The sequence below is a fragment of the Theropithecus gelada genome, chromosome 14, assembly GCF_003255815.1.
Source record: "Theropithecus gelada isolate Dixy chromosome 14, Tgel_1.0, whole genome shotgun sequence".
NCBI lineage: Eukaryota > Metazoa > Chordata > Mammalia > Primates > Cercopithecidae > Theropithecus > Theropithecus gelada.
In genome coordinates this window covers 1,049,424-1,075,444 of record NC_037682.1, presented here as the reverse complement: position 1 = coordinate 1,075,444, position 26,021 = coordinate 1,049,424, and the positions used below count along the sequence as shown (strand labels likewise).

Below are 26,021 nucleotides of genomic sequence, written 5' to 3'. Positions count from 1 at the left end.
CAGATGCACGGAAGGCCCAGGAGGATGCAGTGCAGTCAGTAGGTTTTATTTGATGAGGGGGGTTTTCTGCTGAACTGAGTTGGGGTTGCTTGGGGACAGAGCGAAGACTGGCAGAGGGCACACGGGACCCTGACCACTCCCTGGACCCTGACCACTCCCAGGCTAGGTCCTTCATGTCTTCAGTTCTTCAGTCATGCGATCCTGGGGCCCCCTGGGGAGAGCCCACATCCTGAGTGGGCACCCCCTACCCATGACAAGCCTCCCAGAAGAGCAGCTTCTAGCTGATGCTCTGAGTCACTCGGAGCTGGTCACCGGGCACTGGGAAGGTGGCCAGAGCCGCGTCTGTGGGGCCGAGCCCAGCAGCAGCAGCAGCAGCAGGTGGGCCCAGGCAGGTGGGCAGTCGTCAGAGCCTTCCTACGGCTGCCACTTGCCCGCCTGGCCTCGCAGGCGTCCCTGTCATCCCGCAGCCGTGTGTTCAGTTCCCTAGGGAAGGAGGAGTCAGACATTGAGAGGGTCTGAGGGAGCTCAAGGTTGGGGGAGGCGGGCTCTGACTCCCCTCAGACTGAAGAGAGATGTCTGGCTGGGACTGCAGCGTGAGGGGTGAAAGGCAGACATAAGAAAAGATTCCAGTGGAGTAGAGTGGCAGCCAAGAATGTTGGGGCGCTTGGAGCCCCCAAGCTCTGCTGAGCCCCTTCCTTCTCAGGCCTGAGCCTGACTGTACCTGAGCAGCTCCAGTTGCCGTAGCAGGCTGTCTTTCTCTTTCTGCATGTTCCTGGAGACGGCGACCACCTCTCTGTGGGTGGGAGGTGGTGATCCGGCTGCAGGAAGGCTCCTTGGGGAGCCCCAGGACCCCCTAGAAGACCCTCCCTCCCACTGGGCAGGCCTGGGACTTGAGATGAGGATGAAAGTGGCCCAGAGCTGAGCGCCTGTCGGCCCGCCCGCGGGACACGTACCGGGGCCCGCCCCAGCCCCGTCCCCCGGCACCGTTGGGTTTGCTCCTGGCGGCCTCGCGCTTCGCTCTCCAGCCTGCGGATCTGCTCCTGCGCCCCTTCCAGCTGCGTTCGCAGCGCCTCGTGCGCCCGCCACAGCTGGGAGTTCTGGGCCTGCGCCTCCAGGTGCTCCGAAGCCCGGGCCTGCAGCTGCTGTTCTAACTGGAGGGTGGAACAGTGGAAGGATGGAGACCGGCAAGGAACGCCCCCTCTTCCCCGGGGTGCTGCGCGGGCCCCAGGCTCCAGACAACCCGGGGACTGGGGACGCTGAGGCACAGGGGGAGAGTGCACGGGTGACCCTAGGGACGGGACAGGGGCCAGGTGCTCACCTCCCGCTGCCGCAGGCCCGCGCGTTCCAGGTCCTGCTCGCGGCTCTGCAGCTCCAGCTCCAGGCGGCTTCTCTGCTCCCCGCGGGCAAAGTTCTGGGACGCAGGGAGGACCACTGAGCCTCCGCTGGCCGCCCGGCCATGCAAAAGAGGTACACGGAGGGCCAGGGACTGGGAGTGGGCCAGGGCGAGGCGGGGTCGGGTGGAGAAAACCAGGCGGGCGTGATGGGTGAGGCCCAGCGGGGTCTCATCGGGCTGAGGGCAGCCTGGACCCGCGGAGGTGGGGCCGTCGGGGAGGGATTAATCCGGAGAAGGCGGAGCCAGGAAGGCCAGCGCGGTGGGATTGGGCCTGGCGGGAGGGGCGGGGCCCGAGACCCACCTGACTCGGCTGGCGCCGGCTCTGCTCGCGAAGCTGCTCGGTCTCCTCGTACAGAGCGCGCACCTCCCTCTCGTGCTCGCTCTCGCGCCTTCGGGGGACCAGGCGACCCCGGATGAGAACTTGCCAGTGCTACAGCCCCCCGGCACCACCTCTGCTGCTGCCCTGAGGCCCTCCACTGGCTCCCAGAGCCCACCCCGGCCCTCACCTCCGCAGCGCCTGCTCCAGGCCGTCGCGCTCCCGGGCCGCCTCCTCCAGGCAGGCTGACGCGCGTATCAGAACATCCTCGAAAGAGCTCAGCAACTCGGGGCGCTCGCGCTGCAGCCGGGCCCAGAGCGTCCTCACAGCCCGCTGCCTGGAGGGCGGGCGGGAACTGAGGCTGGAGCTGGCAGAGGCGGGGAGCAGGCTCCCCTCCGCCAACGGCAAACCCTTGGGAGACTCCTTCGTCCCTGGGCAGGACAGGAGCACTTGCAGCGTGCAGGGCATCCCTCCCGTGAGCGCTTTCGCCCCTGCCCGGCGTGCGTGGTCGGTGTGCGTATCCCGGGCAGTGCCAGTATGTGGCCCCGCGCCCGGCGCTGCCCCTCCTCCCTGCAGCCCTGGCTGCTGCCTCATGAAATGCAAATTCTGCGGGAAATCACGCCAGGTCCCTCCCAAGGAGTCGCAGCTGACGCTAGGCTAGGCCTGACCCGCCCTAGAGACCCTGTGCAGGACCAGCACTCGGGTGACAAGGGCAGACAGCATGCAGGCAGAGAAACAGCAGAGGGGGCAGTGGGAGGGGGGCCAGCGCCGACTCACTCGCCCAGGACCGGGGCCACCCCCAGTTGCTCCAACACAGTGTGGAACCGCTCCTCCTCTTCCTCCTCCTCCTCATCCAGAGAGGCCCCCGTGCCCTGCACGTCGAGCCAGCCCCAGCCCGACTCAAAGGTCTCTTCGGGAGTCCTGCGGGGGGTCGCTCCCTGGGCCGACTCCACCCCCACAAACATCCCTGCGGGCATGGAGCGAGCGATTACCACCGCTGTGGGTCGCCACCCTGGCTCTGTCCCCGTTCACCCTCCCAACGAGTATCCTGCCCTCTCTCAGGGCCCAGTTTCCTGTTTTTCTTCCTTATTCTGGTCCTATTGGCCTGGGAACAAGAGGTGACAGGCCGGCTCCCAGCCCCACCGGAGCTTAGCACGGGAGAGGAGGTGAGGGGCAGGAAGGTCAGCTCCACACACTGGACAGCAGCTGGGAGCCCCCAAGCGCCAGTGCGTGCAGACACCAGCACGGGCCCCGGAGGGAGGAGGAGGAGAGGCACAGGCAGCCCTCGGGGCGCCACAGGTGCCAGGGCCTCCTGATCAGGCCTCCAGCTCTGGGCAGTGGGAGATAGGCAGGCCTCAGGCTCACCCAGGCCCAGGCAGAACTCTCGGGCAGTGAGAAAGCCAGTGTGAGCCTGGTCCAGACTTTCAAACACGGCCTCCAGCTGCTCTGGTGTGAGGGGCAGGTCGCTCTGGAGTCCCTGGTCAGGGAAGGAGAGCAGAGATGAGCTGCTGAGGTCAACCAGGGCCGAAGCAATCTCTTGGGGCGAGGGACTCACCTGCAGGTCGTGCCTGGTGATGAAACCCTTGGCCTCCTTGTCACATAGCAGAAACAGCTCCTGGGCCTGCTCCAGCATTGCAGCCTGTGGCCCTGCAGAGCCCCCCTCAAGTTCCCCCTCCTCCTCCTGGGCCTCATCAGCCCCAGGCTTTCCAGGGCTGGCCATGGGAGCAGGGGGCCTCAGTTGGCCTTCAGGTGCTGTGAAGCCAAGGGAGGGTCAGAAAAAATTCAGGAGGGGAGCAGATGGGGTGCAAATATGTCTGATGGCTCAGCTGAGGGCCCTCCCTGCAGCAGGTGGGAAGGTGGGCGGAAGGCAAGGTGGGGCCAGGGGGTTGGATGTAGAAAATGCTGCAGGGTTGGGGTGTCACTGGGGTGGGTGATGCAGCTCAGGACCTGTGAGTACTGCCCCAATGGGTCTGGCATCTCAGGAGGTTGGAACCCAGGGAGAGGCTACAGCCCTAGGAGGGGCTGCCGACTTTGGGAGAGGGGGAGCTGGAGGTGAGGGCAATCTCAGGGGCCAGTGGAGAAGACCTGGTGATAAGGAAGGTGGGATCCTGAAAGCTGAGAGGAGCTGGCTGCAGGTCAGTGAGGGAGGAGCCCATCACACTCTGCAACTGGAGATCTGATCCCAAGTGAGGGCTCAACCAGTCCTGACCAAGTCCTTAGCCCCTGGCCCGGGCCTGTGTGGCCCAGCCTCATGACAGCTGGCAGGCAGGGCAAACTTCTCCCTTCTGCCCACTGGCCCCTCCCTCCGCACAACTAAGCCGACAGACTGCAGGGGCAAGGTCCCAGCCTGCAGAGCCCTGCCTCTGAGGCTCCACTCAGAAACCCTCAGATTCGAGACCTAATACCCCTGCCCCCCAACACTAAGGCCCTTCCCTGTCCCAGAACTCCCTGGGGCCTCCCATCCCACCTCCTTGCAGGGACACCCCTCCCCCTAACCAGAGCCACCTGTCCTTCACACAGTGTCCTAATCCCGGATTTCCCAAAGCTGCTCCCCAGCAAAACCCGCCTTCCCCAACCAGGGAGCTGTGATCCTCTCCCCACACTCCCCGCCCAGGGTCCTTCCAGGTTCCTTAGCCCAGGCGACCTTCAAAGAGGGCAAGTCTGGGCAGGTGAGAGAAGGGGACACAAGAGGCCAGGGCCATTGCCTCCAAGCCACGTTGTCGCCTCTCCCTCCGGCTTGCCGGCTAGACCGGAGGTCCACCCTAGCCGGAAGCCGCGTGGCGGCAGGGCCCCAGGGAGCTGGGAGGATGGGCTGGCTGGGTGGGGCGGCCAACCGCCTGCGCTCCCCGAAACTCTGGGGTACAAGCCCGCCCTTACCCCTGCCGCCGCGCGCCCCGAGGGTGTAACTCGAGTTCCCCACCGAGACGCTCAGGTTTGGCGCGGGCCACGGCGGCCCCGAGGGGGTGCCGGCGGCGGGTGCCGGGCGGGCGGCGGTGGAGGGGCCTCAGCGGCGGGACCAGCGGTCGCCTACCTGCGAACTGCGCCGCCGCACCTGCCGCGCGCCCGGGGCCGCTCCTCCCGGAAACGCTGGGCGCGCCCCGCCCCAGCTGGGACCCGGACGGGGCGCCGGGGGCACCGGGCCCGGAGCGACCCCTGCCGCCTCCCAGGCACCGAGACCCCTGCTTGGGCCGGCCCCGGGAGGAGCCGCTCTGCGCCGCTGTGGCCTGTCCCCGCCTCTCTGCGCTGCCCCGGCTGCCCGACCCGTGGAGGCTCGAGCGAGCAGTGGAGCAACGATGTGCCCTGGAGACCCAGGGACCCCCCAGAGCTGGGACAAGGCAGCGGGGGGCGGGCGCAGACACCAGTGTCTGGGAGGGGCCGCTCCTGTCCGTGGGGAGCCTGACTTAAGGCACCAAAAAGTGTGTGTAGGAAAAGGCCGGGCAGGAAACAGACCAAATACTTTCAGCGGTTATCTCTAGGGGTGGGGAGCCTTTACTTTCTTCTCGATACTTTCCCAGTTTTTAAACAATAAACATGTAGGCCAGGCGCCTGTAATCCCAGCACTTTGGGAAGCCGAGGCGGGGCGGATCACCTGAGGTCAGGAGTTCGAGACCAGCCTGTCCAACATGGCGAAACCCCATCTCTACTAAAAATACAAAAAACCCTACCCTGTAATCCCAGCTACTGGGGAGGCTGAGCCAGGAGAGTCACTTGAACTCAGGAGGCAGAGGTTGCAGTGAGCAGAGATTGTGCCATTGTTCTCCAGCCTGGGCGACAAGAACGAAACTCCATCTCAAAACAAAACAATGAACATGTAATGCTAGAAAATGTTTAACTTAGCAGTATTCAGTGTACACGTACGGGTGAACGAGCTGGGGACACAGGGAGGTCCCACCTCCACAGCCCCTCCTGGCTCTCCTTCTGGGGCCCAGCCCTGACTGGGGCTCCCCTTGGGGGAGGACTGGAAGGAGGAGCTGCCTGAGGCCGGAATGAAACCCTCCCGTGTGGGGAGAAAATTCCACCCAAGACCGAGGAGCCCTCCCCAGCCCGTCTGGCCCCCGCACCCACCTGAAGGGCTGGAATCATCCTCCCGCCCAGCAACCCTGGAGGGGCGCAAGGCCTCCGCTTCTCGAGGAAGGGGCCTGGGATCCAGCCTGCGACCCAGCTGAACCACAAAAGGCTGGGCTTATAGGACAGGACCTTGAAACCAAGGAAGGGGGTGGCCTCTGGCACAGGCGCACCAGGGACCTGCCTGGCCGGCTCGCCCAGTCCCAGATCCCAGAACCAACCGTTATTGTTGGCAGGGGGCTGCCACCACAGCCACCCCACGCCTTCTGGGAGGAGCAGGTGGGGACTGACTCTGACAGGGCTAAGAGCTCTGGACAGCCAGTCAGGCCTAGGGCTCCACTCCAGCACCCTCAGGCCATGGGGCCCTTTTGGTTACCAAGGACTGGCCTTCTCCCCTCATGGCCTCCCCGCCATGCAGAGGATGCTGTCAGGAAACCACTTCCTCAGCACAAGGCTGAGTCCCCTTCAGCTAGGACCTCACCTGCCTCCATATCCCAGCCCCAACCTGTGTACTGGCTGGGCACAGGAACAAGAAGGTATGTGCACCAGGCCAGAGAGGCTTGTGAGGGTGGGGGGACAGAGAACTTTGGGCCAAAGGCCAAGTGGAGCAAGTGCCCAGGCTTCCCAGGTCCCCTGTGCTCAGTTTCAGGAACCTCAGCCCCCACAGCTGTCCAAGCCTGAAAGCAGCCACACGCCCGCTGTGTGTGGGGAGGGGCAGGTGACACCTTTTGTAAACATTTTGGTTTTTATTTACCAAGGATCTCGGTCCCAAATATTTCCATTGGCCCTCAGAAGGCTGTGGCCAAGGGTCAGCCAGGAGGCCGAGGGCAAGTTGGGGGGCATGTGGATGGGTCCTAGACAGGGGGTTGTGGGCAGGAATGCAGCAGGCTCACATGTGTCTGTAGCGGGGGGTTCCTAGGCCAACCTGGCAGGTTCCAAATGCCAGGCCCAGGAGTGCGATGCTGGGAGACCCGGCCTGCAGCTGTGGAGACGCTAGTCAGCCGAGGCAGGGCCAGACCCTGGCCACCAGGCTCTGCAAGCAAGCGGGCAGTCACATACACGCGAAGTGGGCAGAGGCTGGGCTGCAGCATTTATTACATGTGCTTTCGCGAAAATAAATAATTCTTCACACACATTTTTCAGCAGGACATGAAAAATGGGGCAGAAAGGGAAGCTGCAAAGTTCTCGGGGGTAAGGGGGTGGGGGAAGTGCCCAGGCAGCACAGGGGAAGGAAGATTAAGGCACAGGTGCGCGGGGCCTCAGCGGCCCAGGGGAGAGGTGTGGAAACCTCCCCACTCAGTGCAGCTGGTGAGTGGCTGGCGAGGGGCCCACGGTAAAGGCCCCTCTTGGCAGCTGTGACTCCCCCCATCTCCTCACTCTGCAGTGGTAAAGCAGGCATTTCAGGCAGGATCCCTGGAGAGGGTTGGGGTCTCCGGCAGCCCCAGGGCCCCGATCACAGGCCAGGCCGCGAGAGCAGCGGCGCTCAGCAAGGGGGCAGGCCCGGCGGGTGCTGCGGGGATGCGAGGTCGTCTGGGTCGGCTGGGGCGGGGGCGGCGGGGGCAGGGCCGGCAGATGCGCGCATGCGCAGAGCTTCGGGCGGGAAGGCCACGTTGGTGCAGAAGAGGCCGAGCAGCAGCTGGCGCTGGCACTCCTCCCACTTGGCCAGCGCGTCCCCCAGCGACAGGCTGTTGCGCATCCAGCCGGGCAGTGCCTCGCTGTAGGTGGCGCAGGACAGCGGCACGGAGGGCAACGACTGGACGCGGCGCAGCTCCACCTGCTCCGGCAGCCTGCGGGGCAGGGACACGTTAGGGAGGGCTTCAGCTCCCGGCACTAGCACCGCGGGCCCCGGGTGGACACGCGGTCGGCGGCTCACCTGGAGGACAGGTGCCTGCCCAGCTTCCTCTTGGCGCGCATCACCAGGTACTGGCAGATGCTGCCCGTCTGCTCCTTCATCCACCGGATGTCCTCGGGAACGTCGGGCAGCCACTCCAGCAAGCTGGGGACAGGGCAAGCAGCGCGTTCAGGGGCTCGCATGCCCACCCGCCGGGCCCTGTCTGTGCCCTGACTCGGTACTGCCCACCTCACCCCACCTTCCCTGGTGACCATCACTCGTGGATGATCCCAAAGTCCGTCCCCAGGGCCCCTCTCCCGACCCCCACACCGGATGGTGAAGGACAGAGCGCTCTCCAGCGGCAGCGTGTAGGGCACCATCATTGCAGTGGCCAGACGCACGGGCAGCATGTTGGAGAGGGTGGTCAGCAGGTCTGTGGGCTCCACGCAGGCCTCCAGCAGGGCTGCGGGTAGGCGGGAGGTCAGCGGCCAGTGGAGGCAGAGGAGCCCAGGACCCCCTAGATTTCCCTCCCTGGCTCACCGTCCTCTCTCTCTTTTCCCCTCCTGCCTCCCCTCCTCCCCTCCAGTCCCCGAGGTGCGCACCCTCATTGAGTCGGACGGGCAGGTGCTCCAGGATGTGATCTTCCCTGGGCGGCTGTGAGTGGTCCACCGCTTGGGCACTCTCCATGGCCTCGTCCTCGTCTTCTGGGCCGTGGGGGCAGGCGGGAGGCAATGCCAGCAAGGGGTTGGGTCGGTTCAGAAGGCCTGGGGTGGGGGCGAGGAGGGATTCCCAGTTCATCAGGCCTGCAGGGTGCAGCAGAGCCGAGCCCACCCCGCCCTGTGCCGCGGGGGTCCACCCACCGTTCCGCTGCAGGAAGCGCAGGCCGTCCCGGTAGCCCTGCTTGCACATCTCTCGCAGCACCTGTGGTGAGGAGGGTTAAACGGAGTGGAGGGAGCCAGGGATGCCTGTTCTCCCCCTGGAGTCCCTGGCGCTCCTGAGAGCCACCTCCCTTCACCACCCGCAGGCCCCAACCCCAAAACCTATCCTAGACCCGTCTCTACTAAAAATACAAAAAATTAGCCGGGCATGGTGGCGGGTGCCTGTAGTCCCAGGTACTCGGGAGGCTGAGGCAGGAGAATGGCATGAACCTGGGAGGCCGAGCTTGCAGTGAGCGGAGATCGCACCACTGCACTCCAGCCTGGATGACAATGTGAGAATCCGTCTCAAAAAAATAAAAAATAGGCCAGGCGCGGTGGCTCAAGCCTGTAATCCCAGCACTTTGGGAGGCCGAGACGGGCGGATCACGAGGTCAGGAGATCGAGACCATCCTGGCTAATATGGTGAAACCCCGTCTCTACTAAAAATACAAAAAACTAGCCGGGCGAGGTGGCGGGCGCCTGTAGTCCCAGCTACTCGGGAGGCTGAGGCAGGAGAATGGCGTAAACCCGGGAGGCGGACCTTGCAGTGAGCTGAGATCCGGCCACTGCATTCCAGCCTGGGTGACAGAGCGAGACTCCGTCTCAAAAAAAAAAAAATAAAATAAAAATAAAAATAAAAAATAGGCCGGGCGCGGTGGCTCACGCCTGTAATCCCAGCACTTTGGGAGGCCGAGGCGGGCGGATCACAAGGTCAGGAGATCGAGACCATCCTGGCTAATATGGTGAAACCCCGTCTCTACTAAAAATAGAAAAAATTAGCCAGGCACAGTGGTGGGCGCCTGTAGTCCCAGCTACTCGGGAGGCTGAGGCAGGAGAATGGCGTGAACCCGGGAGGCGGAGCTTGCAGTGAGCCGAGATTGCGCCACTGCACTCCAGCCTGGGTGACAGAGCAAGACTCCGTCTCAAAAAAAAACAAACAAACAAAAAATAAAAAATAAAAAAATAGTTTGAGGCCAGCCAGGCATGGTGGCAGGCGCCTATAATCCCAGCTACTTGGGAGGCTGAAGCAGGAGAATAGCTTGAACCCAGGAGGCAGACGTTGTAGTGAGCTGAGATCGCATTACTGCACTCCAGCCTTGGCAACAGAGCGAGACTCCATCTCAAAAAAAAAAAAAAAAAAAAGAGAGAGAGGCTGGACGGGGAACCTGGACAGAGGTTGGATGGGCCATCTGCCCCTAGAGAGGCTGCGCACTTTCCCGCAGCCCTCAGAAGAGGCTGTACAGACCCCACCCTACCCTGGGCACTCAGAAGTCAAAGGAGCAGTGTTCTCCCTTGGTGCTCAGTGAGGAGTGGCTGGGAAGGCCACAGTCCCCGGAGCAGAGCTCACCAGGGGCTCAGGCGGGAAGAGGGCCTTGGAGAGGCGGTAGAGGTTGCGAAGGTTGAACTGGATGCTGGTGTTGGTGACTCGCAGCTCGTGGATGTTGGTGGAGCTGTCCTGTGGACAGATGTCACTCTCGCCCGAGAAAGGGGACACTGTGATGGTGTTCTTAAGCTCATAGAGTGGCAGGTTGTCCGAAATGCCACCATCCACATAGCGCTTCCATGGGACACACAGACAGGACTGTACGTGAGGGCCTGCGGCTGCACTGGCCAGCTCCCCCCACCCACCGCCACCCCACGCGGCCACCAAGGGCCCCATTCAGTGGCTATTTCATTTGGGCATTTTACCCACTGGGCATTGACTGTGGGCCAGCTTGGGCACTGAGCAGATGGCAGACGGGGGAGGGCAGGGACAGAGGAAGGGATGGCGGGGGGCAGGGCAGGAAGCGTGCATCGCCATGGCTGCTTCTTGAGTAACACAGGGGAAGTGGGGTAACAGGCGGTGGCAGGGCAAGGGCCTGAAGGATGGCTCTCGGCGGCCTCCCCCTCTGTCCCTCATCCCACGGCCCACCTCATGGAAGGTGCCCAGGGCTAGGGATACTCACCACCCCCTGGAGGGAGGGAGGGATGAGCCCACAGTACACGGGGATGAAACCGCTGCAGACATTGGCCTTCAGGACAGGGACAGAGTGGGAGAGAGTGAGCAGGGTCCTTGAGGTTCACACTGCGCCCACCCCCAAGCATGGCTCCACCAGGCCCCACCTGGATGAGCTCGTCCTTGGAGTTGAAGTGGGATATAATGACATTCTCGCCGTCCGACACGCGGGTCAGGGAGATGCCCAGGCGCCCACTGGCATGCTCATGGCTATCAGCAGGCAGAACCTTCAGCAGGAAACTGCGGATGATCTTTACCAGGTTGAAGGAGGGGTGCAGGGGGCCCAGGAACCGCTTCCGGGCCTCTTTAGATACCTCAATGAACTTGGCACCAGCCTCACCTGGGGCACAGGGCCAAGGTTAGGGGCCCGTGCTCCTGGGCTTTGCAACCCACCTTCCTTCATAGCCCCATGTCCAGGGTTCCATGGCATACAGACCCTGGAGGAGGCCCAGTGCATGTGGGACCTGGCTTATAGTTGGGACTTTGGCCACCTTCCCTGAGATGGCAGACAGCTGAGGCTGGCCAGCTGAGACCAGGACCTGCCCTCTGCCTGGTATTTCCCAACTGTCTGTCCCCATGAGTCACTGGGCCTGGTGTGGCATCTAGCCCAGGAGTGGGGACAAGGCAGAGACTCAACTCTGACCAGCCTTAGCCTTCACCCACTTGGCCGGATTCAGCAGTGGGGGGATGGGGCAGACCCACAAAGCCCAGCCCGGCACACAGGTCACAGTTCACAGGCCCGGGCGTGTTGGGCTGGAAGTAGTCAGGACCCAGTTCCTAAGAAGGCACACCTGTGTCCCACTGCAGCCAAGAGGAAGCACCCCAAACACTCCTTTTGGGCCCAAGGGTGCTGGCCAGCTTGGGGCTAGTCCCTGGAAGTGGTCTGGAGCGTTGTGGGAAGAGCTGAGGTCCAAGCCCCTCCTCCAGTGCATCACTGTTGTCAGGAGTGGGGCAGTGTGGAGGCAGGAGCTCCTCAGACAGCACCTGCTGCACTATGGGCTCCAGCTGTGCAAGACCACCCGTGAGAAGGAGTCTTGTTGGGAGCAGGGTGGGGAAGCTATGGGAGAAGTGTCCTTGGCTGGGGCAGCAGGGACCTTGATGTGTCCTGAAGCCAGGGGGCCGACTGAGGCGCTTGTCTGAAGGCCTCCAATAACAGCTGTAGTTATTGGGACCTGGGGGGTTCACTTCTGTGGTCCAGCCCCCTCCCTCCCAGGACAAAGTTCAGAGGAAGAGGGCAGGGGTGAACCCCGGACAAGCTCCTGCTGAGCAGGGTGCCTGTCATTTCGGGTGTCCTCACAGGCTAGGAGCTGGGCAGCAGTTCCCAGGACTCCTGAAGTTATGTGCTGTAAATGCTGCTCCTTCATGGCAGCCGATAGTGCCAGCCGAGGCCAGCCCAGCACACAGAGACCCATCCACTCCTGACCACAGGCACCAGAGCCCAGAAGCACCCTCACCATGAAGTGTGCAAACGCGGTGGGCCTCAGCGGGGAGCCAGGCCACAGGGCACCATGTGCAAGGAGAGGGCAGAAGAGCCCCTTCGCGCCCAGCCCTGACCTCAGCGGGGCTCCTCCTCCGGGCCCTTGGAAAGGACCAGGTCACGGTTCCCAGACGCCTCTCAGAGCCCACCCCCATGCCAGGCCCCCTGATAGCAGCCTGGAATTGCAGAGGCCCAGGACACTGTGACCGACCGCTGGCACCGGGTGTAATATCCAGGGCCACGGGGTGACTTAGGTCCCTCCTTGGATTCTCACGGTCCCGCCCACGAGTTACTTTCTCTGTCCAATTAAGCAGCTTCTGCTGCACCTGCCCGTCCCCCAACCTTTGCGCCCGAGAGGCGGGCCCCGGGCACCCTCGAAGCAAAACAAACCAGGCCCCGCCCCCGGGCCAGCGACCCGGATTGGATCCTCGCCGGGTTCCTCAGGCGCGGACAGGAGCCCTTCCCACGGTACCCACCGGCTCGCCGCGGGGCCCCTCCGTTCACCGAGACCATTCCCCGGCCCCGCGCGGCCTTCCCGCCAGCCCCGCCTGCCGCCCCCGGCCCCGCTCACCCAGGCAGACCCCGGTGACCAGAGCCGTGGCCGTGAGCGCCCCGGCCGAGGCGCCATAGATGTGCGTGGCGTTGGCCACCAGGAAGGGCGCGTGCTCGCGGAGGCAGGAGGCCACGCCGACGTAGTAGACGCCGAGGAAGCCGCAGCCCGCGAACGAGATGTTCCACGTCTTCTCCCGGGGAAACATCGCGGCGGCGGCCGCCGGGCTCCGGGCTCCGCGGGCGGCCGGGCCTCTCTGCGCCGCTTGCTCGCCGCTCGCTCGCTGGAGCCGGGAGCCGGGGGCCGGGAGCCGGGGGCCGGGCGGGTCCAGCTGCGGCTCTAGCTCGGGTCCCCGCTGGCGGAGGCGAAGAAGCTACGCGAGCGGCGCGGAGGCGGCGCTTTTAAGTGTGAACTCACGGCGGGGGCGGGGCCGGCACACGAAGACCAATCGGGGCGCGCGGGGAACGGCCGTGCCTTCGGGCCCCGCCCCCGTCCCTGACCCGCCCCCCCGCGCTGGAGCCCTGCCCTCCGCTGCCGCCCAGCGAAGCCTCCCGCCCTCCGTCCGCCCCTGCTGGGCACGGCTGGGGGCACGCGCCTACGGGAGCGGGGTGGGCCGGGCGCAGACCCCCAAGCCTGGGGGCTGGAAGCCTCACACAGACCTGGGTACCCGCGAGAGGGGGCTCTGGTTTCAGGGCAGCCGCCGCCCTTCCCCAACAGGTCCGCCTCCCACACCCACCCGGGACAGAGGAGCTGGTCCCTGGACAGAGACTTACCGGCAGCACCCCAGACCTGAAAGCCGCACAGGCCTCGGGAGTCCCGGGACCCACTGGCTCACCCACAGACAGACCCATAAACATCCAAGGCGGGATGCTAGTCCCGCAAACCCTTCGTGGGGGACCCCAGCTCCGCAGACCCATGCGCCCTGACGTGGGGCCTCAGCCTTGCCCCGCGCCCGCGACCCCTCCGGACCTTGGCCTCTTACCTGGGTCTGTACCTGGGTCCCGCCCTGCCTGTTCAGGCTTTGGGGCTGTCTGCGTCTGACTGGGGCCGCCCCGCCCCCCGATAATTGCCCCAGAGGTAGAGCAATCCTGGATGATGTCACCCTTCCGTCCCTTTTCCGCATTTTTCTCCTTGTCAGTGGAGCAAGCCGGGCTTGGTGTGGATCCAGGATCCGTCCCTGAACCTCACCCCACCCCCAAAGGAGAGGTTCTCTTAGGTTGGGGTGGGAGGCAATGACATTCTGTCTCCCCAGGAACACTGGCTCTCCAGGCTGAGGTCATCTCTGGCCCTAGCTGTTGTCAGGGCTGCAGAGGGTCTGGGACGGGGCTTGGGGCTGCCCCCAACCCAAGCTGAGTTAGAGAAGCCAGAGCAGGGCCTTCCCAGAATGGGGCGATGTAGGGGGATGCTGCCCAGTCCTCAGCCTCCATGCTCCCAGCCATCCCAGAGAGCAGTGGAAAGTCAACCCTGCCCCAGCCCTACTGGGGGCCGGTAGGCGTCTACATAGGCTGAAAATGAGAGGAGGCCGGGCACGGAGGCTCACACCTGTAATCCCAGCACTTGGGGAGGCCGCGACGGGCGCATTATGGAAAGTCGGGAGTTTGAGACCGCCCTGGCTGGTGAAACCCTGTCTGTACTAAAAATACAAATATTAGCGGGTCAGGGTGGCATACGCCTGTAATCCAAGCTACCCGGGAGGCTGAGGTGGGAGAATCACCTGAACCTGGGAGGCGGAGGTTGCAGCGAGCTGAGATTGCACTACCGCACTCCAGCCTAGGCTACAGAGCCAGGCTCCCTCCCCCCCAAAAAAAAAGAAAAAAAAGAGGCTGGGCGCCGTGGTGGCCCACGCATGTAATCCCAACACTTTGGAAGGCCAAGGTGGGCGGATCACCTGAGGTCAGGAGTTCGAGACCAGCCAGGCCAACATGGCAAAACCCCCTCTGTACTGAAAATACAAAAATTAGCCGGGCGTGGTAGCACATGCCTGTAGTCCTAGCTACTCGGGAGGCTAAGGCAGGAGAATCGCTTGAACCTGGGAGGCAGAGGTTGCAGTGAGCTGAGATGGTGCAACCGCACTCCAGCCTGGCCAGGTGACAGAGCATGACTTCTCAAAAACAAAACAAAACAAAACAAAACAAAAAAAAACGCCGGGCACTGTGGCTCATGCCTGTAATCCCAGCACTTTGGGAGGCCGAGCTGGGCAGATCACGAGGTCAGGAGATGGAGACCATCCCAGCTAACATGGTGAAACCCCATCTCTACTAAAAAAATATAAAAAATTAGTTGGGCATGGTGGCAGACGCCTGTAGTCCCAGCTACTCGGGAGGCTGAGGCAGGAGAATGGCATGAACCCGGGAGGCGGAGCTTGCAGTGAGCCCAGATCGTGCCACTGCACTCCAGCCTGCTCCATCTCAGGAAAAAAAAAATTGAAAAATGAGTGAGAGGAGGTCGTGTGGGGCACCTCAGGGGTTCTGGAGTGCTCCCCTGTGGGAAGCGAGGATAAGTTGAACTTTGAAGGGTAAAGGAGCAGACAGGGCTGTAGGCCCTCCAGGCAGCCGACCAGGACAGGGGAAGATTGTGGGGGAGTGAGGGGGAGAGAGTAACTGAGCCCCAGGTGGGAGAGGGTCAAGCAGGGAGGACGTGACCATACTTGACTTGAAGAGACTCCTAGGCAGGGCGCAGTGGCTCACACCTATATTCCCAGCACTCTGGGAGGCTGAGGTGGGGGGATTGCTTGAGTCCAGGAACTTGAGACCAGCCTAGGCAACATAGCTTGATTCCATCCCTACAAAAAAATTAAAAAATAGGCCGGGCACAGTGGCTCACGCCTGTAATCCCAGCACTTTGGGAGGCTGAGGTGAGTGGATCACGAGGTCAGGAGATCGAGACCATCCTGGCTAACACGGTGAAACCCTGTCCCTACTAAAAATACAAAAAAAAAAAAAAAAAAAAAAATCAGCCGGGCGTGGTGGCAGGCGCCTGTAGTCCTAGTTACTCAGGAGGCTGAGACAGGAGAATGGTGTGAACCCCAGAGGCGGAGCTTGCAGTGAGCGTAGATGGTGACACTGCACTCCAGCCTGGGCGACAGAGTGAGACTCCATCTTAAATAAATAAATAAATAAGTAAAAATAAGTGCCAGGAGCGGTGGCTCACGCCTGTAATCCCAGTACTCTGGGAGGCCAAGGTGGGCGAATCACAAGGTCAGGAGATTGAGACCATCCTGGCTAATACGGTGAAACCCCGTCTGTATTAAAAATACAAAAAATTAGCCAGGCATGGTGGTGGGCGCCTGTAGTTCCAGCTACTAAGGAGGCTGAGGCAGAATGGTGTGAACCCAGGAGGTGGAGCTTACAGTGAGCCGAGATCCAGCCACTGCACTCCAGCCTGGGCAACAGAGCGAGACTCCATCTCAAAACAAACAAACAAACAAATAAATAAATAATAAAAAATAATAAAGGCCAGGCGCGGTGGCTCACGCTTGTAATCCCACCACTTTGGGAGGCCGAGGTGGGTGGATCACGAGGTCAGGAGATTGAGACCATTCTTGCTAACACGGTGAAAACCCATCTCTACTAAAAATACAAAAAATTAGCCAGGCATGGTGGTGGGCGCCTGTAGTCCCAGCTACTCGGGAGGCTGAGGCAGGAGAATGGTGTGAAACCGGGAGACAGAGCTTGCAGTGAGCTGAGATCACACCACTGCACTCCAGCCTGGGCAACAGAGCAAGACTCCGTCTCAAAAAAAAAGAAAAAGAAAAAAATATATATATGTAAAATAATAAGGCCGGGCGCGGTGGCTCAAGCCTGTAATCCCAGCACTTTGGGAGGCCGAGATGGGCGGATCACGAGGTCAGGAGTTCGAGACCATCCTGGCTAACACGGTGAAACCCCGTCTCTACTGAAAAATACGAAAAACTAGCCGGGCGAGGTGGCAGGCGCCTGTAGTCCCGGCTACTCGGGAGGCTGAGGCAGGAGAATGGCGTAAAAACCCGGGAGGCGGAGCTTGCAGTGAGCTGAGATCCGGCCACTGCACTCCAGCCTGGGCGACACAGCGAGACTCCGTCTCAAAAAAAAAAAAAAAAATAAATAAATAAATAAATAAATAAATAAATAAAATAAAAAATAAATAAATAAATAAATAAATAAATAAATAAAAACTAAGCCAGGTGTAGTGTACCCAGCTATAGTCTCAGCAACTCAGGAGACTGAGGTTGGAGGATCGACTTGAGTCTGGGCTGGCTGGGGGTGAACCATGATCGCACCACTGCACATCAGCCTGAGCGAGAGTGAGACCCTGTCTCAAAAACAAAACAAGGCCAGGCGCGGTGGCTCAAGCCTGTAATGCCAGCACTTTGGGAGGCCGAGATGGGCGGATCACGAGGTCAGGAGTTCGAGACCATCCTGGCTAGCACGGTGAAACCCCGTCTCTACTAAAAAAATACGAAAAACTAGCTGGGCGAGGTGGCGGGCACCTGTAGTCCCAGCTACTCAGGAGGCTGAGGCAGGAGAATGGCGTAAACCCGGGAGGCGGAGCTTGCAGTGAGCTGAGATCCGGCCACCCCACTCCAGCCCGGGCGACAGGTGAGACTCCTGCGCACGTGGGGCCTCTTCCAAATCTTCGGATGGAGGTACACGGGGGCAAATGCACTCTGGGATTGGGGAGGGAGGGCCAGGGTATGGAGGGCGGAGCCAGGTGTCAGGAGCCCCCTGTGACTGGATTCTGGCGATGCTGCTGGAGCCAGCAGGGTTCAGGGTGTGATGAAGTAGGGATGGAAGTCCAGGGGCTCCTCAGGACAACCACTGACAGGGAAGCCAGGGACTTAGGGTCCTTCCCTCTCCAAGGAGAGGCCGGGAAAGGCCAGGGTTCGGGCCTTAGCCCCATTTGAGGGACTGTCGCCTTGATGGGTGGTGCTGCCTCAGCGCAGGGAGACCTCTGCTCCCATTTCCACAGCTGGGTCAGGCTGTTTTGGGTACATAATCTCCAGGCCCCTGGGAGGCTCAGGAGCCAGGAACTGGACAGTCCTTCCCAGAATCCTGGCAGGGTCTGGGAGCACCCCACCATTAGGACAAGCTCCAAGGGACAGCTCAATGAGAAACCCCAGGCAGTGGGACGTCCCCCTCTCATGGTGACCTCCGGGTGAAATAGGGCCCCTCCTTTCAGGGTCCAAGGCTGGAATTGCCAGGTCTGCACTCGGAAGCCTAGGTCCACTCCTGCTGCGGGCCCCTTCCCTGAGCCTGGGCCATCCCCAGCACCAGCCTCACCCCTGCCCTGTTGTAGCGAGCACTGCTCCCTGCACTCCTTAGCTGTACCTTGCTAGGGTCACTTCTCTGCTTCCTCCTCCATCTGCTGCCCCACCCCTACTACCCAGGTTCCAGCCTCCTCCACTGCTCACCTGGCTTTACTCCCACCCTAGTCTCTGCTTTTATGGGCATCCAAAAAGGTCTTTTTAAAAATATTATTAAAGCCGGGCACGGTGGCTCACACCTGTAATCCTAGCACTTTGGAGGCCGAAGCGGGTGGGTTGCCTGAGCCAAGAGTTTGAGACCAGCCTGCCCAACGTGGTAAAACCCCATCTCTACAAAAAGATACAAAAAATTAGCCGGGACTGGTGGCAGGCACCTGTAATCACAGCTACTCAGGAGGCTGAGGCAGGAGAAACCACTTGAACTGGAGAGGCAGAGGTTGCAGTGAGCTGAGATCGTGCCACTGCACTCCAGTCTGGGTAACAAGAGCAAAAGTCCATCTCAAAAAGAAGAAAAAAACAAAATAAATAAAAAGCATCTTGGATCCCTCTCCACCTCAGTACCTTCTGTGGCTCCCTGGCTCCCCCGACAACCCACATTGCTTCCCCTCCAGGGACTCTGCCTTCCTGCAGGTCTTGGCTCCCAATCTGAGGGAGGCCTCCCCCAGTCACCCCAACTGTCTTCTGTGCTATACCCTCCTGTTTATCCTCCCAGAACTAAGGAGGTCACAGAGCAGGTGCTCCCCACACCAAAGCCAGTTGGTGGGTTGCTGACCCCAAGCCCAGGGTGGGAGTGGCAGACCATCTTCTGGGTGCCTACATTGGCGGGCAAAGACCCTGAGGCCCGGGAGACAGCGTACGGAGTAGGGCCAGGAGGGCAGAGAGGCGGGAAGGGGTGGGTGATGGCCTGTCCTTAGCCCCATATTCCAGGCCAGAGCCTGTCAGGGGAGGGCAGGCCCACCCCCAAAGGACCTAGTTCAGTGAACACATGGCCCTGCGGTCACTGCCCACAAGCCCTGAGCACATCTGCCCAGTAAGGCAGGGGTTAGCTGTGAACGGCAGAAAAACAAGCCTGAGGAGTGACTGCCCAAGTTGCTCAGGGCATTATGGCGGAGTCATGACTCCTGCAGGGAAACCCAGGGGCATACACCACCCCCAAGCTGGACTCACTTCCTGCATCCACTTGTAAAGCCCAGGGGCTACGAATCCTGTCCTTGCAAGACCAGGCACCAAGCCACCCCAAACACAGAGCTCTGATTACGCAAGCTCCATTTCAAATCAGCTTCTCTGCTGTTCTTTTTACAGGCAGGATTTCTGCCGCTCAAGCTGGAGGGCAGTGGCACTATCATGGCCCACTGTTAACTTCAACCTCCTGGGCAAGTGATCATCTCAACTTCTCATAGCAGGGACTACAGGTGCACACTACGCCTGGATAGTTTGTTTTTTAGAGATGGGATCTTGCTATTTGCCCAGGCTGGTCTCAAACTCCTGGCCTCAAGTGATCCTCCCTCCTCGGCTTCCCAAAGTACAGGGATCATGGGCACGAACTACTGTGCCCGGCCCGTTCACATTTTTCTGGGGTGTACACTTCAGCCCCAAACCTGCCCTCTTTGATGCGAAGCTCGGCAGAGACTACCGTCTGACAAAGTGCTCATGGAATACTTGAGGTATGTGTAAAAGGCTTTATTTGAAGGGGAGCAGGAATTTAATCAAAGAGGCCAAATCCCATGTCATCGTCTGACTCTTCAGACTCCTCCTTCTTCTCATCTTTCTTCTCCTCTGCTGTGGAAAAGAGAGGCGTGGTGAGCACTGCCCAAGTGCCAGGCCAGTCCCCCCATGGAGACCCCACTGCAGCAACACTGTCTGAGCCCCAGCCCCTTGCCCACTCACCAGGCCACCACTTACCTGCAGCAGGCGCGGAACCAGCAGCAGGTGCTGCAGAGCCTGGGGCAGCGGAGACGGTCACAGCCCCACCGGCAGGTACACTGGCAAGCTTGCCAATACCTACAGAAAGCAGAGAGGTGAGACCAGAGCAGCTGCCCAGTCTGGAAGGCTATTCCACAGGGAAGTCAGATGGCACCGGGATGGCACAGGGCACCCAACATATATGGACCCACCATATGCCAATGTCTCCCGTTCTTCCGGAACACTCCCTCCCCCAGCCACTCCTCAACAGGGACTTTTCCTATCCAGAAACTTGCCTTCCAGGAATTAGGCCCACATTGCCTGCCTGCCCACTTTCCCCACCTCCACCCTCAGATGTCCATTGGACAAACATGGTTTTTTGTTGTTTTTTTTTTTTTTTTTTTTGAGATGGAGTCTTGCTCTGTTGCCCAGACTGGAGTTCAGTGGCGCAATCTTGGCTCACTGCAAGCTCCACCTTCCAGGTTCACGCCATTCTCCTGCCTCAGCCTGCCAAGTAGCTGGGACTACAGGTGCCCACCATCACGCCCAGCTAATTTTTCGTATCTTTAGTAGAGATGGCGTTTCACTGTGTTAGCCAAGATGGTCTCGATCTCCTGACCTTGTGATTCGCCTGCCTCGGCCTCCCAAAGTGGTGGGATTACAGGCGTGAGCCACCGTGCTCGGCCTGGACAATGAGCATGCTGCTCCAGTGTCCACATCTCTGGCCACAGTCATGTGCTCATGGCTTGGCCCGTTTGCTGAGCCGGCCCTGTCCTGGTCACATGCATGGAAGACAGGAACAGCTGCCCCAACAGCTCAACTTCCAAACAACTCCCACCAGCTCAGCTGACACCAACAAAAAACCATCTGCCCAACAAAGAGGCAAGGAGCCTGTGAACATTCCTGGCACTGGTAGTCCCTGCCCCCAGCTCCTTCACAGAAAGCATGCGGTAAGAACTGCTGACATGAACTCAGTTCTCCAGACACTAAGCTTCAGAGAAATTCTGGGGAATGGCCTCAGGGCTAGGGGCAGCCAGGCTTAAGAAGCAGGGCCACCTAAACGTCCACTGAGAACACAGAGTGCCCTGTGCTGCCCTGCTCCTGGGAATGTCTAGAAGCGCCCATAACATGAGCCCACTGGAGCCCTGCTCACTCCTCGGGTGAGGCTTCTAGGGTGCTCTGGTCCACAAGCGAAACCTGGCAGGCCACAGACGGACCAGCAGGGATTAGGATGGACCATGAAAACAAATGAAAGCCCCTCCACATCAACTCACCCTGGGCAATGACGTCTTCAATGTTTTTTCCATTCAGCTCACTAATAACCTGGAACAGACAATCACACAGCTGTTACCAGGAAAGTGCAAATGTATCCCTGGCCCTATCCCTTCCAGAATCACAGCAGGACTGGGTCCCCCACACAGGAATACGCCCTGAAGTTTCTAGACCTGCACTGCCCAAAGGGAGCCACCACCCTCACTTGGTAAGTGATATAAAAATAAATGGACACTAGGTTTCTTAGACTTAGGACTGAGAAGGGAACACACGGTGTCTCACCGCTTCATGTTGACTACTCACAGGTATCTTCAACACGGGCAAAATAAGCTGTCAATGAAACTGACTTTGCCTTCAGACTGGAGTGCAGTGGTGGGATCTCACTGCAGCCTTGACCTCCCGGGCTCAAGCGACTCTCCCACCTCAGTCTGGGACAACAGGTGTGAGCAACCACACCTGGCTGATTTTTTTGTTGTATTTTAGAGACAGGGCTTGGCTCTGTGCGACTGCAGTGGCACAATCACTAGTCCATGCAGCCTTGACTTCCCAGGCTCAAATGATCCCCCCGCCTCAGCCTCCTGAGTAGCTGAGACTACAGATGTGCACCACTGCCTACGACTATTTCTTTCTTTTTAACTTTTTCTAGAGACCAGGTCTTACGATGTTTTCCAGGCTAGTCTTGAAGTCCGAGGCTCCAATAATCCACCCGCCTTGGCCTCCCAAAGTGCTGGGTGAGCCACTCGCCAGGACTGCCTTTTTTGTTTGTTTTTTAAGGAATATTATGCATCTGATTTGTATTAAACTTTCAAAGCTCATTATTCACGACTTTGCCTCGAACCCCTCCGGCTTTTTATTTTTTTCTTTTGAGACAGGGTCTCGTTCTGTCGCCCAGTCTGCAGTGCAGTGACAGGATCTTGGCTCAGTGCAACCTCCATCTCCCGGGTTCAGGTGATTCTCCTGCCTCAGTCTCCCAAGTAGCAGGGACTACAGGCACCCACCACCACGCCCGGCTAATTTTTGTATTTTTAGTAGAGATGGGGCTTCGACATGTTTGCCAGGCTGGTTTCGAACTCCTGACCTCAGGTGATCCGCTCGCGTCGTACTCCCAAAGTACTGGGACTACAGGCGTGAACCACTGCACCTGGCCCCCACCCTGCTTACTTCTCTACCCGAGACATCGCCAACTGGACTGAAACAAGCCTCTCCCCGAACCCTCCAGCATGTGGCCGGATCAGGCAGAAAAATCGCCCGTACGGGGCTCTACGGCGGCTGCGGGGCAAGGGCGGCAGCTACCTTGTTGAGTCGGTCGTCGTCCGCCTCGATGCCCACGCTGTCCAAGATCTTCTTGATGTCCTTGGCGCTGGGGGAGGAGTTACCCCCGAGGGCAGCCAGCAGGTAGGAGGCGACGTAGCGCATCCTGAGGCGGGCGGAGAGGGCGCGACGGCGGCGTTATCCCGGTGGCCTCCGGCCTGCCCACCCCGGGGCCGCCGGACGAGGCCGCGTGTGGCTCGACCAGTAGGCCTCCGTCCCGGAAACACCCCGCCGCCCACCTCGCATCCCCGCGGACCCCGCGTCCCCAGCCCGCACCCCGGGCCGGGTCACCACACTCACGCGGCGGCGTCTGCAGCGGCGGCGGCGGAGAGGCCTCACGCGTGCGACCTCGGCGGTGTCAGCGAGGAAAAGGAAGGCGCCGATGCAAGGGGCGGGGGTAAACCGCTACCCAGAAGCCTCCGGGACCCGAGGAGGGCGCCGCATGAGGCGCCTCAGAATGGCGTCACGAGGCGCTCAGCCAATGACGATGGAGGAGAAGCCATTGACACTTCCCCCCGGCCCCGTCAAGACAGTTTCCGCGGCACAGGCGAAGGCCAGTAGTTCCGGAAGTGGCTGCTCTTATAGCGTGGGGCGAAGGTCCCCCGAAACTCGTGGTGGTGACAGACGAAGCGAGCCCAAAGGGACGGCATCTGCCTTCGGTACCTAGGGCTCCCAGCATGCCACGCGGCGCCTACAGCGCCCAACATGCAGCGCGGCTGCCACGCCCCGGACGCAACCTTCGCCCGCGAACTGCAAGTCCCATGGTGCACCGCTGCCGGAAGTGGCCTGCGCCGCTGGCCTACGCGGAACGGCACGTGGGCCCGAGCGGGGGCTGCTCGCGGTAGGCTCGCCCTGACTCTTTGGTGGTTCTCTGGCCGCGGCGACCGCTGGCCCCATGTCCAGCTGGACTCAGTGAGGTGAGCCAGCCGCCTCGGACTTAGCGACTGCAGCCCTACCTGGGAGGCCACCCCTGTCCTGCGGGGCCAGGGCGTCCTGCCAGAGGACGAGCGGGAGCCTTGGAGGGCAGGACAATGACGTGAGGCAGCGTCGCCCACTCACCCCTGGGAGGAGTGAGGTCCGAGCGGTTAGCCCCTGCGCTGGCCGCTTCGGCCCAGAACTGACCTTGGTGTCCATGTGGACATAGCACATCAGGGGACCCTGCCACATTCTCGGGTCCTGGGAGGGAACAGGGTTGGCCCTGCCTTCTAAGGACTTCAGTTCTTCTGCGAGGACGCAGGAGGTGAATAAGGGGGCGATCCGAGGGATAGGGACAGAGCGCGAGTTGGTCTGGGCAGCCTGAGAAAGTCTAAGCTGAGAGATAAGGAGCCAACCCTGCCAATATCCGGGGCTAGCACCAGGAACAGGGGGTCAGATGCAGGTACGTAAGGTGCTAGCAGGCAGCGCCTGCTCCCGTGAGGCTCAAACATCAAGCATTGGAACTCGACTTCACCGTCGCCTTCTGTGGCCTCGGTGTCATTACCCCCATTTTTATAGATGAGGCGGTTGGGTACAGAAAGGTTTTCTTGCTCGAGGTCACACATCTGGGATAAAGGCGGGAAACCATCTTGCGAACAATGTGACTTTTTTTATTTTGTAATTTTTTTTTTTTTTTTTTTTTTGAGACGGAGTCTCGCTCTGCCGCCCAGGCTGGAGTGCAGTGGCCGGGTCTCTGCTCACTGCAAGCTCCGCCTCCCGGGTTCACGCCATTCTCCTGCCTCAGCCTTCCGAGTAGCTGGGACTACAGGCGCCCGCCACCGCGCCCGGCTAGTTTTTTGTATTTTTTAGTAGAGACGGGGTTTCACCATGTTAGCCAGGATGGTCTCGATCTCCTGACCTCGTGATCCGCCCGTCTCGGCCTCCCAAAGTGCTGGGATTACAGGCTTGAGCCACCGCGCCCGGCCTTATTTTGTAATTTTTGAGACTGGGCCCCATTCTGTCGCCCAGCCTGGAGTGCAGTGGCTGGATCACAGCCCACTACAGCCTCAAATTCCTGGGATCAGGTGATCCTCCCACCTCAGCCTCTTAGCTGAGACCACAGGCCTGTGCCACCACACCTGGCTAAAATTTTTTGGTAGAGACAGTGTTGTTGAGACATGGGCTCAAGCGATCGTCCCACCTGGACCTCCCAAAGTGCTGGGATTACAGGTGTAATCCCAGAGTCACCATGCCTGGCCAGGATTATGGTTTCATTCAATGTTTTAAGCAAGTCCCTCCACATTGGTGTGCAACCATCACCACTATCCATCCCAACCTTTTTTTTTTTTTTTGATAGAGAGTCTCGCTCTGTCGCTCAGGCTGGAGTGCAGTGGCGCTATCTCGGTTCACTGTAAACTCCACCTTCTGGTTTCACACCATTCTCCTGCCTCAGCCTCCCAAGTAGCTGGGACTACAGGCACCCACCACCATGCCCAGCTAATTTTTTGTATTTTTAGTAGATACGGGGTTTCACTGTGTTAGCCGGGATGGTCTCGATCTCCTGACCTCGCGATCCACCTGCCTTGGCCTCCCAAAGTGCTGGGATTACAGGCATGAACCGCCCCCCCCGGCCCCAGCTTTTTTTTTTTTTTTTTGAGGAGTCTCACTGTTCCCCAGGTTGAAGTGCAGTGGCATGATCTTGGCTCATTGCAACCTCCGCCTCCTGGGTTCAACCGATTCTCCTGCCTCAGTCTTCTAAGTAGCTGGGATTACAGGCACCCACCACCACACCTGGCTAATTTTTGTATTTTTGGTACAGACGGGGTTTCACCATGTTGACCAGGCTGGTCTCAAACTCCTGACTCCAAGTGGTCTGCACACTTCGGCCTCCCAAAGTGCTGGGATTACAGGCACAAGCCACTGTGCCCAGCCCCATCTCACTTTTTTTTAACTATTTTTTTACTTTTTTTTATTATCCCAAACAAACTCTGTACGCATTAAAGTCCCTATTCCCTGCTCCCCCACCCTTGATAAACACATTCTACTTTCTGTTCCTATGATTTTGACAACGGTAGCACCCCGTAAGACTGAAATAATACAGTATTTTGCCTTTGTGTCTGGCCTTTTTCATTCAGCGTATTTTCAAATTTCAAGTACCTACCTAAAAGGAAGATGCTAAGTCAAATTTAATATAAATACAGAGTAGTTTATGTGGGCCGAGCTTGAGGATTACATCCTGGACATAGATTTAAGTTGCCCTGAATTTTTTTTTTTTTTTTTTGAGACGAGTCTCGCTCTGTCACCCAGGCTGGAGTGCAGTGGCGGGATCTCAGCTCACTGCAAGCTCCGCCTCCCGGGTTCCCGCCATTCTCCTGCCTCAGCCTTCCGAGTAGGTGGGACTACAGGCGCCTGCCACCTCGCCCGGCTAGTTTTTTGTATTTTTTAGTAGAGACGGGGTTTCACCGTGTTAGCCAGGATGGTCTCGATCTCCTGACCTCGTGATCCGCCCGTCTCGGCCTCCCAAAGTGCTAGGATTACAGGCTTGAGCCACCGCGCCCGGCCAAGTTGCCCTTAATTTACACTTGGGTGAGCAGCAGATATAAGTGGATTTTTAAAATTTATTTATTTATTTTGTTGTTGTTGTTGTTGTTGTTGAGACAGAGTCTCGCTTTGTCGCCCAGACTGGAGTGCAGTGGCCGGATCTCAGCTCACTGCAAGCCCCGCCTCCCGGGTTCACGCCATTCTCCTGCCTCAGCCTCCCGAGTAGCTGGGACTACAGACGCCTGCCACCTCGCCCGGCTAGGTTTTTGTATTTTTTTTTTTTTTTTTTTTTT

At 59.9% G+C, this 26,021-nt stretch overlaps 4 protein-coding genes and 1 non-coding gene across 7 annotated transcripts in view; 1 reads left to right on the top strand and 4 right to left on the bottom strand.

Annotated features, from left to right (window-relative positions):
• Window positions 1-30: 30 nt before the first annotated feature.
• Window positions 31-4,788, bottom strand: CRACR2B (calcium release activated channel regulator 2B). Of its 2 annotated transcripts, XM_025358189.1 has the most exons (10): window positions 4,587-4,788; window positions 3,265-3,824; window positions 3,075-3,186; window positions 2,487-2,676; window positions 1,900-2,046; window positions 1,695-1,782; window positions 1,319-1,411; window positions 985-1,151; window positions 722-793; window positions 31-483 (listed from the first exon to the last, which is right to left on the bottom strand). In XM_025358189.1, exons 2-10 carry the CDS (start codon window positions 3,427-3,429, stop codon window positions 309-311), a joined length of 1,209 nt encoding a protein of 402 aa, XP_025213974.1. In that variant the 5' UTR covers window positions 3,430-3,824; window positions 4,587-4,788; the 3' UTR covers window positions 31-308. The 2 variants fall into 2 exon arrangements, with proteins under 2 accessions (XP_025213974.1, XP_025213972.1); XM_025358187.1 differs by lacking the exon at window positions 4,587-4,788 and having other exon boundaries at window positions 3,265-4,445.
• Window positions 4,789-6,506: 1,718 nt separating this feature from the next.
• Window positions 6,507-13,591, bottom strand: PNPLA2 (patatin like phospholipase domain containing 2). Its single transcript, XM_025358186.1, has 10 exons — window positions 13,540-13,591; window positions 12,567-12,918; window positions 10,626-10,858; window positions 10,469-10,534; window positions 9,871-10,080; window positions 8,466-8,526; window positions 8,208-8,369; window positions 7,936-8,068; window positions 7,648-7,770; window positions 6,507-7,561 (listed from the first exon to the last, which is right to left on the bottom strand). Exons 2-10 carry the CDS (start codon window positions 12,751-12,753, stop codon window positions 7,258-7,260), a joined length of 1,479 nt encoding a protein of 492 aa, XP_025213971.1. The 5' UTR covers window positions 12,754-12,918; window positions 13,540-13,591; the 3' UTR covers window positions 6,507-7,257.
• A 5,860-nt stretch (window positions 13,592-19,451) lies between these two features.
• Window positions 19,452-23,698, bottom strand: RPLP2 (ribosomal protein lateral stalk subunit P2). Of its 2 annotated transcripts, none has more exons than XM_025355185.1 (5): window positions 22,573-23,698; window positions 22,255-22,378; window positions 20,964-21,012; window positions 19,690-19,788; window positions 19,452-19,563 (listed from the first exon to the last, which is right to left on the bottom strand). In XM_025355185.1, exons 2-5 carry the CDS (start codon window positions 22,375-22,377, stop codon window positions 19,490-19,492), a joined length of 345 nt encoding a protein of 114 aa, XP_025210970.1. In that variant the 5' UTR covers window position 22,378; window positions 22,573-23,698; the 3' UTR covers window positions 19,452-19,489. The 2 variants fall into 2 exon arrangements, with proteins under 2 accessions (XP_025210970.1, XP_025210969.1); XM_025355184.1 differs by having other exon boundaries at window positions 19,454-19,566.
• Window positions 20,795-20,928, bottom strand: LOC112607487. Its single transcript, XR_003115828.1, has one exon. It is a non-coding gene; the product is annotated as a small nucleolar RNA SNORA52 (small nucleolar RNA).
• The window catches only part of PIDD1 (p53-induced death domain protein 1), a 12,359-nt gene continuing 9,398 nt past the window's right edge, over window positions 23,061-26,021 (top strand). Inside the window, exon 1 of the mRNA XM_025355177.1 lies at window positions 23,061-23,189. The gene's annotated coding sequence lies outside the window, so the exon portion shown is untranslated. The remainder of the gene's footprint in view (window positions 23,190-26,021) is intronic.

Coding starts and splice junctions, on each gene's coding strand:
- CRACR2B (XM_025358189.1), bottom strand. CDS start 3,429: ATGGCCAGCCCTGGAAAGCCTGGGGCTGATGAGGCCCAGGAGGAGGAG. Junction 1,152..1,318: donor CGGGCCTGCGGCAGCGGGAG/GTGAGCACCTGG, acceptor TCCACCCTCCAG/TTAGAACAGCAGCTGCAGGC. Junction 794..984: donor CGCCAGGAGCAAACCCAACG/GTGCCGGGGGAC, acceptor TCCCACCCACAG/AGAGGTGGTCGCCGTCTCCA.
- PNPLA2 (XM_025358186.1), bottom strand. CDS start 12,753: ATGTTTCCCCGGGAGAAGACGTGGAACATCTCGTTCGCGGGCTGCGGC. Junction 8,527..9,870: donor TCTTCCCGCCTGAGCCCCTG/GTGAGCTCTGCT, acceptor TCCTCACCACAG/GTGCTGCGAGAGATGTGCAA. Junction 7,562..7,647: donor GGCAGGCACCTGTCCTCCAG/GTGAGCCGCCGA, acceptor CCTGCCCCGCAG/GCTGCCGGAGCAGGTGGAGC.
- RPLP2 (XM_025355184.1), bottom strand. CDS start 22,377: ATGCGCTACGTCGCCTCCTACCTGCTGGCTGCCCTCGGGGGTAACTCC. Junction 19,789..20,963: donor TGAAGACGTCATTGCCCAGG/GTGAGTTGATGT, acceptor TGCTTTCTGTAG/GTATTGGCAAGCTTGCCAGT. Junction 19,567..19,689: donor TGGTTCCGCGCCTGCTGCAG/GTAAGTGGTGGC, acceptor TCTTTTCCACAG/CAGAGGAGAAGAAAGATGAG.